The sequence below is a fragment of the Camelus ferus genome, chromosome 29 (assembly GCF_009834535.1).
Source record: "Camelus ferus isolate YT-003-E chromosome 29, BCGSAC_Cfer_1.0, whole genome shotgun sequence".
Taxonomy (NCBI): Eukaryota; Metazoa; Chordata; class Mammalia; order Artiodactyla; family Camelidae; genus Camelus; species Camelus ferus.
The window spans coordinates 1951139-1962915 of NC_045724.1; the positions used below are offsets into that span (position 1 = coordinate 1951139).

Below are 11777 nucleotides of genomic sequence, written 5' to 3' on the forward strand. Positions count from 1 at the left end.
AGAAGAAAGAAGAAAGAAGGAAAGAAGGAAAGAAAGAAAGAAGGAAAGAAAGAGGACATATAGGGAACCATTTTGTTTCTTTTACAATCTCTTGGTTTACTTTTAGAAACATAGATACACAATTATACATTTAACTTGACTTATATTTTCTTTAAATCTTCAAAACCTTAATAAGGGTAATATTATTTTCATCATGAAAGGGAAGTTCAAATCTCAGTTGGTAGAATTATATGCTTTACCTTCATTCTAGTTAAATGTTTGTTAAAAACATTAGAATTCAGGGGAAAAAAACAAAACCTCTGTCTCTATATGTTCATATGTACTATTACAGAAATAACTGAAGAATCTTATGTTTCCTTCCAGCCATAGACTTAATGAGCTTGGGTATTTTATTTCCTGAATCATTTTAGGATGATGTCAGCCTAGACTCTCACTTTCAAAGGATATAGAAAGCTGAGGTACTTATCTACGTAATTCAGTACAAAATTCCATTAGACCATCATTAGACCACCGTTAGACCATGGAAATAAGATTCTGTGACCTGAATTATATGGATAATAGATGCAATTCTCATTTTCTCTGGGGTACTATTAAATAGTTATCGGCACATGAAGACTGGCTATTTTTTCAAAAAGTTCTACTTACAGAGTTATGGTCTAGCTAATACTCTTACTATGCAACTTTGTAACTATATATGTTAGTGGCTAAGGTAGCTGACATAACTAAGCTGTTTAGTTTGGTCTGTTAATTGGTTATATATATATATATATATATATATATAAATATATATATATAAATGAAACCAATATTTGTTGATCCAATGATATGATTTTCTAATGGATCAAATTAGCAAGGGAGCAATTACCTACCATGATTTGATCTGTGCTAATATATCCCTAGTCTAGTGCATGTTGCGAGCTACCAGTAATGTGCTTATGTTAAAATAATGTGGATTCTCATTGTGGGCTTAGTATTTCAATAAATTACTATCTTTAGCAGCCAAGTAAAAGCATATTTTTATTTCTCTAAGAGGGTCCATTGGGTCATATGATTCAATAGATTATTTCTTTGACTATTTATCTTTTGACTGCTTTGGGATTTTGATAATTTGGGGTAATTGATGCATCAGGTATGCAACACGTTTGAAGGGAATATCATGTCAAGGTCAATGATAATTATCGTGAAACAGTTGTTTCTGAGAAAATTTAAAAGGGAGTATGTAGATCTAATTGTGGAATGCTAAGAGTATAATTGTTGATCTCTGTCACAGCAATGATCTTTCTCTTTATTCTTGGTTAAAAAAAATAGGATGGGATAATCCATGAGAACACAATAATGGAATAGATACCATTTAAGACAATTCTCAGTAAGTGAATTCTCAAGTAATAGGTGAAGCACAGGGTGTCCTACTGCATCATATTGATAAAGGATTATGGTTATTTATTTAGCAAACTTATTTAGTAATGTCTCAGTTAGATAACTTGAAACACTGGAGATTTGGATATGGGTAATAAGAGCACCCTGTGCTTTTTTTTTTTTTTTTTTTTTTCCTGTTGCTCTCACAGTTAAATATCACAGAGGGAAGAGAACCTCAGCCCTCTCATTTATCAATGTATGTGGAGCATCTAGCATTATGCTTGGGACATAGTGGGTGTTCACTTAATTTGTTAAATGAATTGTGAGGTACAGTGAGTGGATTTTTCTTATTTTTTTTCATTTCCTCTTCCATTTCTCTTCTAATGTGGAGAAAAGGATGAACTGAGATCAGATGGAAGACAACCAAGCTGAAATGAAAATTATTTAGATAAGATTATCCTAGCTTGGTGAGACAAGGGTTAGGAAACCTCACGGTAGCTTTGATTTGCAGCATACCAAACTAGGGCTACCATCTTAATTTAGGCGTTGGAAGTAGTTTTCAGTGACTTACTACCACATATACTATAGTCTGACTCCAACTTGGAAAGTTGAGAAAATTTGTCTTTTTAGTCTCTGTAACCTAAATTCCTTAACAGTAATCAATTCTTTCTTTTCTTTTAATCCAGAGATTTAGTGCATATTTCCCTTCAACAGATTAAAGTGCCAACCCTATTGTTACTCAGATCTAATCTACCTGAAATATATTATTTTTCTCCTGTAACTTTTTTTGAATTGAAGTATAGTTGATTTACAATATTGTGTTAGTTTCTGGTATACACTTACTGTATACCAGAAACTAGGTATGTATGTATGTATGTATGTATTTATATTCTTTTTCATATTCTTTTCCATTATGGTTTATTACAGGATATTGAATATAGCTCATTGTGTTACAGAGTAGGACCTTGTTGTTTATCTATTTTATACATACTAATTTGTATTTACTAATCCCAAAGTCCTAATTAATCACTTCTCCACCCTCTTTCCCCTTTGGTAACCACAAGTTTGTTTTCTACATCTGTGAGTCTGTTTTTGTTTTGTATATAGATTCATTTCTATTATTTTTAGGTTCTACATATAAGTGATATCATATGATATTTGTCTTTCTACTTCTGACTTATTTCACTTAGTATGATAATCTCCAGGTCCATCCGTGTTGCTGCAAATGGCATTATTCCATTCTATTTTAATGGCTGAATAGTATTCCATTGTGTGTGTGTATAATTGTGTCTTTGCCCATTCATCTGTCCGGTTCCTGGCCAAGCTCCGCATGCCGCCCACTCGCTCTTTTCGCTGCACCCGCTGCCGCCATCGTCGTTGCTGCTCACGTCCCTGCTCGGGTCCCTGGTGCAGCCGGACCAGCACCATGTCGCTGTCTCGGTCGGAAGAGATGCACCGGCTCACAGAAAATGTCTACAAGACCATCATGGAGCAGTTCAACCCCAGCCTCCGGAACTTCATCGCCATGGGGAAGAACTACAAGAAGGCGCTGGCAGGTGTGATGTATGCGGCCAAAGGCTACTTCGACGCCCTCGTGAAGATGGGCGAGCTGGCCAGTGAGAGCCAGGGCTCCAAACAGCTTGGGGATGTTCTCTTCCAGATGGCTGAGGTCCACAGGCAGATTCAGAATCAGCTGGAGGAGATGCTGAAGTCTTTTCACAAGGAGCTGCTCACGCAGCTGGAGCAGAAGGTGGAGCTGGACTCCAGGTATCTGAGCACCACGCTTAAGAAGTACCAGGCGGAGCAAAGGGGACGCACTGGACAAGTGCCAGGCCGAGCTGAAGAAGCTCCGCAAGAAGAGCCAGGGGAGCAAAAACTCCCAGAACTACTCGGACAAGGAGCTGCAGTACATCGATGCGATCGGCAACAAACAGGGCGAGCTGGAGAGCCACGTGTCGGACGGCTACAAGACCGCCCTCACCGAGGAGAGGAGGAGGTTCTGCTTCCTGGTGGAGAAGCAGTGCGCCGTGGCCAAGAACTCCGCCGCCTACCACTCCAAGGGCAAGGAGCTGCTGGCGCAGAAGCTGCCCCTGTGGCAGCAGGCCTGCACGGATCCCAACAAGATCCCGGACCGCACCGTGCAGCTCGTGCAGCAGGTGGCCAGCAGCAATGGCTCCATCCTGCCCAGCGCCCTGTCGGCCTCCAAGTCCAACCTGGTCATCTCAGGCCACATTCCAGGGGCCAAGCCCCTGCCAGTGCCCCCCGAGCTGGCCCCGTTTGTGGGGCGGCTGTCAGCCCAGGATCACGCACCTGTTTTGAATGGCGTCTCGGGCCGGGACAGCGAAGACTACAACCCCTAGGCTGACCGCAAGACGGCCCAGTCCAAGACCACGTGCCCACCCCCCACCCGGCAGTCCCAGAGCAAGCTGAGCGACTCCTACTCCAGCACGCTCCCCTTGCGCAAGAGCGTGGCGCCCAAGAGCAGCTATGCCGCCACAGAGAACAAGACCCTGCCCCGCTCCAGCTCCATGGCAGCTGGCCTGGTGCGCAATGGCCGCATGCAGGTGAAGGCCATCTTCTCCTACGTGGCCGGTGACAACAGCACACTGCTGAGCTTCAAAGAGAGCGACCTCATCACCCCGCTGGTGCCCGAGGCCCGAGATGGCTGGCACTACGGTGAGAGCGAGAAGACCAAGATGTGGGGCTGGTTCCCCTTTTCCTACACCCGGGTTCTGGACAGTGACGGTGGCGACAGGTTGCACATTCAGCCTGCAGCAGGGGAAGAGCAGCAGCACTGGGAACCTCCTGGACAAGGAGGACCTGGCCATCCCGCCCCCTGACTACAGCACGTCGTCTCGGGCCTTCCCCACCCAGATGGCCGGTGCTTTCAAGCAGAGGCCGTACAGTGTGGCTGTGCCTGCCTTCGCCCAGGGTCTGGATGACTACGCCGCCCGGGCTGTGAGCAGGAACCCCTTTGCCAGCGTCCAGCTGAAGCCGATAGTGACAGATGACAGTGGAACTTCATTGGATCCATGCTGTTTAACATTTGTGGCTGTGATACAGCCCTGCTGACCACATTGGTGACAGCAGACCTTATCTGCCATCCTGGGCATATATCCAGAGGGAACCATAATTCAAAAAGATACATGCACCCCAATGTTCATGGCAGCACTATTTACAATAGCCAAGACATGATATGGAAACAACCTAAATGTCCATCAACAGATTACTGGATAAAGAAGCAGTGGTATATTTATACAATGGAATACTACTCAGCCATAAAAATAATAAAATAATGCATTTGCAGCAACATGGATGGATCTGGGGAATGTCATTCTCAGTGAAGTAAGCCAGAAAGAGAAAGAAAAATACCATATGATATCACTTATATGTAGAATCTTAAAAAAAAAAAAAAAAGACAAACTTATATGCCTAGAAATTGAACAACCTAGAAGCAAAGGACAAGTTTCTAGAAACATAGAGCCCACCAAATCTTTCTCTGTAAATTGAAAACCCAGGGAGATGATATTGCTATTTGATTAAACTACTGTAGTTTGCAAAAACATGGGCTATACTTTAACTTCTGTTGGTATATTTTGGGGCCAAGACGGGCTGCTGCATGATATTGCAGTCAAAGAGAGCTTAGTGTATTCCGGATATTTAAAATAGTTATGTGTTTCTGAAGAGTAGGAAAGAGAGGCAATAGAATACAATGGTTAAGGTAACTATTTGGGTAATTTGGGGAAAATTTTATAGATGAAGAAACTTTTACCTCAATTTTATCACCCCAAAATGAAAACAATACCAGCAGCATGAGAAGTCTGTGAGGATCAGGTGAGATCATTAGTACACAGAAGAGTCCTGGAAACAGCAATTGATCAGTAATGCTAGTCTTATTAAATTTACGACCCTCTTTTTAATCCACAGTTTAGGACATATTCCCTTAAAAGAGAGTTGGGAAGAAGGATTGAGAGGAGATCTGGTAGGGCACTGACATTGTTTGCAATAGGGGATAAAATGTTTATTTTGAGGAGATGATGGGAAATTCAACTGAGTATATCCAGTAGACAGACAGACAGGTGTGAGGTTCAGGAGGGGAAAGAAATATGAGTTATCATCATGGACTTGCATGGAGTACATAAGCAAAATATTAAAAGTGAGAAAAAAGGCAAAAGGAACAATTGTGGAACTGATATTCTAGGCATGAGCAGAGAGAGTGGAATCTATGAAGAATAAGACTGTATAAAAGCCCAAGGGAGAAAAAAAAACAGAAGATACTGTTTTTATAGCCAGGAAGGGAGGACGTTCCATGAAGAAGGCAGTTAGCAGAAGTAGCTACTGCTTCTGAGAGTTTGAACAAGGCAAGTGACAGATACTGTGTATTGGATTTAGCTGTTAATGTAGATTCTTGAAGTAAGAGTAGATTTGGGAGTACGGTGGGACCAAAAACAACTATCAGTTTCAGAGTGAATGATTGATAATATACTTACCTTTCAAAAACCTTGGCTATGATGGGAAAGCTAGAGATTAGGCTGTAGCTAGGGGAATAAGTATGTTCAATAGAAACCACTATTTAAAAGGGAGAGACTCTAGAATATGTTTAGCACTAGTATAAGGAGTAAACACAGAAGGAAAAACTAAGGACATGAGCTGAAAGACTGGGGATTGATACAGCCAGTTAGTTGAACAATCAGGAAGGCATTGGATACAGAGCATTGGTGGAGAGAGAGGCCTTGAGTAGGGGAAAGGTCTTAACCCTAAGGTAGGAGGGAAGTGAGGACAGGAATGCGAACAAGTTAGTCTGTAGCTGATACAGTAAGAAAGAGAGATAATTATTGTCTGAAGCTGTCCATTTTCTTTGTAAAGCAGGAGGTAGGGTTTCCGCCTGATGCAGAAACTGATTTACAAATGAAACCAAATATAATCAGCTTTGTAATGAGAGCATGTAATACAGACTTTTATAATTAGCATTAAAAGTTTGAGAAAATCTAATTAACGTTTTTGAAATCAAAGGAGCTTGGTAGCATATCAATATTTTCTCAAAATAGGCTGCACTCCTAAAACTGTGTACTTCTGTGGAAACTTTGGTGTAGAACTTTATCCACCATCTCAGCACCTGTCTTGGAATCTGGTTAATTGCATGAGAACACAGCTGGAGAAATCTGACCGGGAACATTTGATTTGTGAAGTGTCTGGTTTTTTCCTTTATTACTATAGTTTGGAGGTAATAATATTCACTTATTTTATGCTATTTTTTTGCTTGTTTGTTTTTAAACGGCTTTTGAATGTGCTGTCGTCCTTTGTTCTTGCAATGAATGAACAGGTGAGCTTGATTAGGCAGGGGTTTGAATGAGGATACAGACAAGGCTAATTAATTAAAGAGAAGAAAATTGAAGCCAGTCCACTGAAAATCAGGGAATAAATAGGATGCATTTGGAGAAATTATCAATAATCATCCTGATGGCTTCTTAAGGGAAAACCTTAAATTTGTTATCTTAGGGAAAGGAAATATAATCAGAGACAAAATGGGAAAGCATTGTATTCAAGAACCAGAACATGCCTCGGAATATATAGGACTGCATAGTCAAATATTATGTTGAAGATGAAGAAGCATTGTAGGTTATAAATATTTATGGAAGAAATGAATAGGTGAATGAAAGAAGAAACTGAATATCAAATGGTGAAGTCATTTTCTTGAAGACAGAGAACTGTTTTGTGTGTGTGTGTGTGTGTGTGTTTTGTAGAAGAATAAGATTATTTTTGATTCCCAGGCCACTTGCCTTTCCATTAAATTAGGAGTTGTTTCAAGGGATAATCATAGCAAAATAAAAATTAAAAATTGAAAGTGAGCCAGTACAGTAATCCACAGAAGAAATAATCTGCATTATCAGGAGCTTATAATGCAGTACTAATGAATTAGACAGAAACATCCTGGACAGAATCCAGGGAGCTTGAGTTGTTTGGACCCCTGATGTTTCTCTCTTGCCAACCTTACTATTTACACTAAAAATTAGAATGCGCTTTTTAGAACAAAGCAGGGCTTACCTTCCCCCACCTCCTACCATTTTATGATGGCAGAATCTGAATAAAATGGAGACTGAGGGTTTTTCCCAAGGGAGTTGAGCAAATTAATGTCAAAGGTTGAATTTAAACCCAGGTCTTTTGATGACTGGCTCTCCAAGATGATTCTCACCTTTCATTGCAAGATAAAAATCAAGCAAAATATATATATATATATTTCCTTTCTACCTTCTCCTTTATTTATCCAATTTTAACACGTTTGGACTAAAATAGAACAAAATAAGGGAATAAAGGAAGACTTTGAATTATTTTGCCTATTATGTTTCTAATAAGAATAGATTCTTTAATAATCACTAAGTGAGATTTAAATGAATTTTGATTTACCATAAAGAAATAAAATCTAAGTTATTTAATAACATAGTACCTAACAAATCAGACAATATGCAAGAGGGTATATATGCTCATGTGTGTGTGTCTGGGTCTGGGTCTCTGTCCCACCACTTTCTCTCTCTCTCTTTTATTCCCGCCTGAGATGCCAACTCCCTTGCACCCTCTGCTGTTCATTTGTCATTCTACTTCCCAGCTCAATAATGTTTTCTAAATTTAGTTCTCAATGTTACAGCACAAAAATCTTATCCTACCATTTCTGGGTCCATCTATAATTGAATAGCCATGAATTTATATTATTTGTTTGTCATTCTTTCACAAATATTTATATAATGCTGTGACAGAAAGATGAGAAAAAGTTGATAAAGATTCTATTCTCAAAAATGTATATATTCTAAATCTAACCAATCATACAAAAAATGTAAAATATTGGCTGTGATGAGTACTATAAACAGAAGTAGTGTCCTTCTAATTTGTGAGAAGATGCCCCAAAGAGATCATTTCCAGAAAAGGTACAAAGTCAATGAAATTGTTAGTCAGGAAGCTTATCTGGCGGTTCTCAGAGATGCACATCTACCAACTGAGGCCAGAGGGAACATTCTGTTCTGCTCCATGGTTATCTTTGAGGTGGAAGGACAGATCTTAAAGGAAAATAAATCCACCTATCCAGAAGGATAAGTGGATAATGAGTAGGAGGTTTGGTGAATTCCTATTTCAGAAAAGTTGGGAGAAATCTAATGAGATTTCCAGTTGCCATTTGGAATGCAAATCAGGTGCTTGGGACTATGTACCTTTATTATTTTGCCATGTATATTAAATTCCCCAAACTTGTTTATTTCATTGATTAGGATTAAGACCTGAAAAAGGAAAGCCCTGAGAGAGTAAGAGAAGGACATAACAGGGAAGATTATGCCCTACTCTTAAATCAGTCATAATGATAGACCTCCAAGAAATAGACTATATCACAGCAGATTCAGTCCTGGGAACCAGAGGTGAAGAACAAGAGAAAGTCCCAGGTGTCTGGCCCTGAAAACTGACTCAAGGCTAGAGCATAACAGTAGAGAGTGTGAGAGCAGGCAGATAGCTAGGTAGGAACAGAGAAAGGGGAATGAAGGCCAAATGGCAGGAATTGGTAAAAAAGGAGGGGCACAGGCCAAAGGCAGGAAACCCTACATCATGTAAACAACAAGGGTCCCCAGGCAGACAAAGAAAACCAGGAACCTCTGGGCTGATAAGAAATCACACATTTTGGGGTGACAAGTGCCCTGGAGGCCCACAAAGAAAAGTGAGAGAAGGCAGAAGCCTGCAGTGTCCAAATGTAAGCTTTTGCTCATTATGCCTCTCATTACAATAAAATTAGCCTTGCAGATTAGAAGTACCCATCATGCATTGACTCCAGAACACTTCTGATCCAGACTAAATAAGGGCAAAAATCCCTCCTCCCTTTGGGAAGGCGGAATTGGGATGAAAATCAGGGAATATGGCCCCAAACACTTCCCTCCCCAATAAATATTCTCCCCATTTATTTTTATACTCTGTGTAACCAACTTGCCAAACAAACTCAGGGCACCTGCTCACCTGAGCCTGCCTGCTCTCCCCTTGAGAGTGTACTATCTACTGCTTAATAAATCTTCATTTTATTTTCTTCACCTCTGTGTCTGATCTTTGAATTCTTTCTATGACAAAACAAGAACCTAATTGCCAGCAACAAAAGGACCTAGAAGTTTCCTCACGCCAAACCTCTCTTAGACTCGCAAGTTCAGCTCAGCTGCCATGAATGTTGTAACTTTGGAACTTGTCAGTGGATAGTAAGATATTACAAAGAAAGCATGAGTTGGCACAAGGATTATTAACCCAATTGTGGACTGGATACCTACTTCGTAATTTTCTTGAAAATTCATGTCTAATATGAGTTCATTCTGGTGGGAGAAATATGATTGTGAGTAGGTATAAACAGTGATCATACTTAGCTTGCTTGTAGCATTTGAGAAAGGAAAAGAAATTCTTTTGGTTTGAGCCATGGCACCAGTCAAGGGCAAAGACATCCAAAGACAAGGAGTTTGCGATGGCTGCTGGCAGGTTGTCTGAGTGGTAAATTGCAGAAATTGTAGTAAAAATTAATGATACAATGGAGATGGTCATGTGATCTATGGTGGAGCTGGAATGGGATCTACAACTTAGTGAGTGCAGGATAATGAGGGTATACCTCTCAAGGACACAAGATACTATACTCAAAGGAGAAAAGCAAATTCTAAACCTCGTTCATGGCAGGAGATGAGCTCTTAATATACCTTTCAATTCTGCACAGGATGACTCTGTAGTTGGTTGGTGTCTACGCCAACACTTTGACTATGTTCTCCAGCTATTGCTCATCAGAGTTTTCTTCTCTGCTCTGGATAAGAAAAACAATGATTTTAAAAAGTTTTTACAATAGGTTCATAAGATAATTATTACTCTTGTAGTTGTTTTGATAATGAAGTTGAGGCTTGAGTTTAGGTAAACGAACCAGTTCAAAAACATTTAAATTCAGTTCTTTATGGCTGTAAAATTCCTTCTCTCTTCCTGTCTGTAGTTCAGTCCCTTATAAAACCATTACCTTGTTAGAAAGCTTCCTTTATGGAAACCATAACTGTACTTTTGCCTCACAAAACACCTATCCCTTCCCTGTCCCACAAAAGATCTTATGTTCCCAATTACTCTCACCGGTGGAATCCGTACTTCTTACCATTCCTTTAGCCCAGTGAGAGAGAAGGGGCAGTTGGTTATCTTTTTTGTACAATCAAAACTCCATTTATTGTCCACTCTCCATTCTTCTAAAGTCTTCTATCCATGTGAATCATTTGGTTTATGCATTGCCACTTTACTCACTAAGACCCTTTTCTATTTTTTAATAGCTTCATTAAAGTATAATCAATATACAACAAGCAGCACAGATTTACATTGTACAGTCTGGGAAGTCTTGACCTAAGTTAAACCATTACCAAAATCAAGATAATGAGCATATCCATTACTCTGAAAAACGTCCTTATGCCTGCTTTGATTCCCTCCTCGCAGCCCTCCCTGACTGATGCTCATACCTGCATCCCCAGGAAGAAATGGATCTGCTTTCTATCGATAGATATTGTTTTACTTTTCCTGAATTTTTATATAAATAAAAATCATTTAGTATGTACCCTTTATCCCCTTTGTCTTCTTTAACTCAGAGTAATTATTTTGAGATTTATCCACATCTTTGTGTGTGTCAAAAATTCTTTCCTTTTTATTGGAGGAGTATTCCATTGTATGGAGATATCACAGTTCGTTTATCACATTCATCCGCTGAGGCACGTTTTGGTAATTTCCATTTTTAGGTATTACAAAAGCTGCTACAGATATTCATATATGAGTCTTAGTATGAACACATGCTTTAATTTCTCACCAGTAAATGCTTAGGGTTGGAATGGCTAGATAATACAGTAGACATATGAACCTTTAAAAGAATGTGTCAAATTGTTTTCTAGAGTCACAGTACCAGTCACCTTTTCTACCAGCAGTGTATAAGAGTTTGTTTTCCATATCCTCACCAACTCTTGATATGATCAGAGTCTTTAATTTTACTCATTCTACAAGGTCGATGGCAGTATCTTTTTGGGTTTTCAATTATGTTGTCCTGTTGACCAATGTTTTGAGTGTGCTTTAATATATTTATTTGTCATCCCTGTATTTTTTCTGGTGAAGTGCGTGCTCATACTTTTTACTCATTTTTTTAGAATTAGATTATTTGTTTTCTTAATGTTGAGTTTGGAGAATTCTTTATATATTCTGTGTACAAGTTCTTATCAGATATGTTTAAGTATTTTCCCCCATCTGTGGTTTGTCTTTTCATTCTCTTAATGTTGTCTTTTGAGGACAAATGTTTTAACTTTTGTGAAATCCAAGTTATCCACTTCTAACTTTTATGAATTATGTTTTGCTATCATAAACTAATGGTCACAAATGTTACTTTTAACTAATTACCCAAGAGGTTTGTATTT

At 39.4% G+C, this 11777-nt stretch overlaps 1 protein-coding gene across 1 annotated transcript; it reads left to right on the top strand.

The window, feature by feature from the left end:
- Window positions 1–2741: 2741 nt before the first annotated feature.
- On the top strand, window positions 2742–4340 carry LOC102515617 (brain-specific angiogenesis inhibitor 1-associated protein 2-like). The gene is given in 2 exon segments (XM_032469854.1): window positions 2742–3153; window positions 3155–4340. Coding segments are annotated over 2 exon segments (1413 nt in total). The 5' UTR covers window positions 2742–2782; the 3' UTR covers window positions 4197–4340.
- Window positions 4341–11777: the final 7437 nt, after the last annotated feature.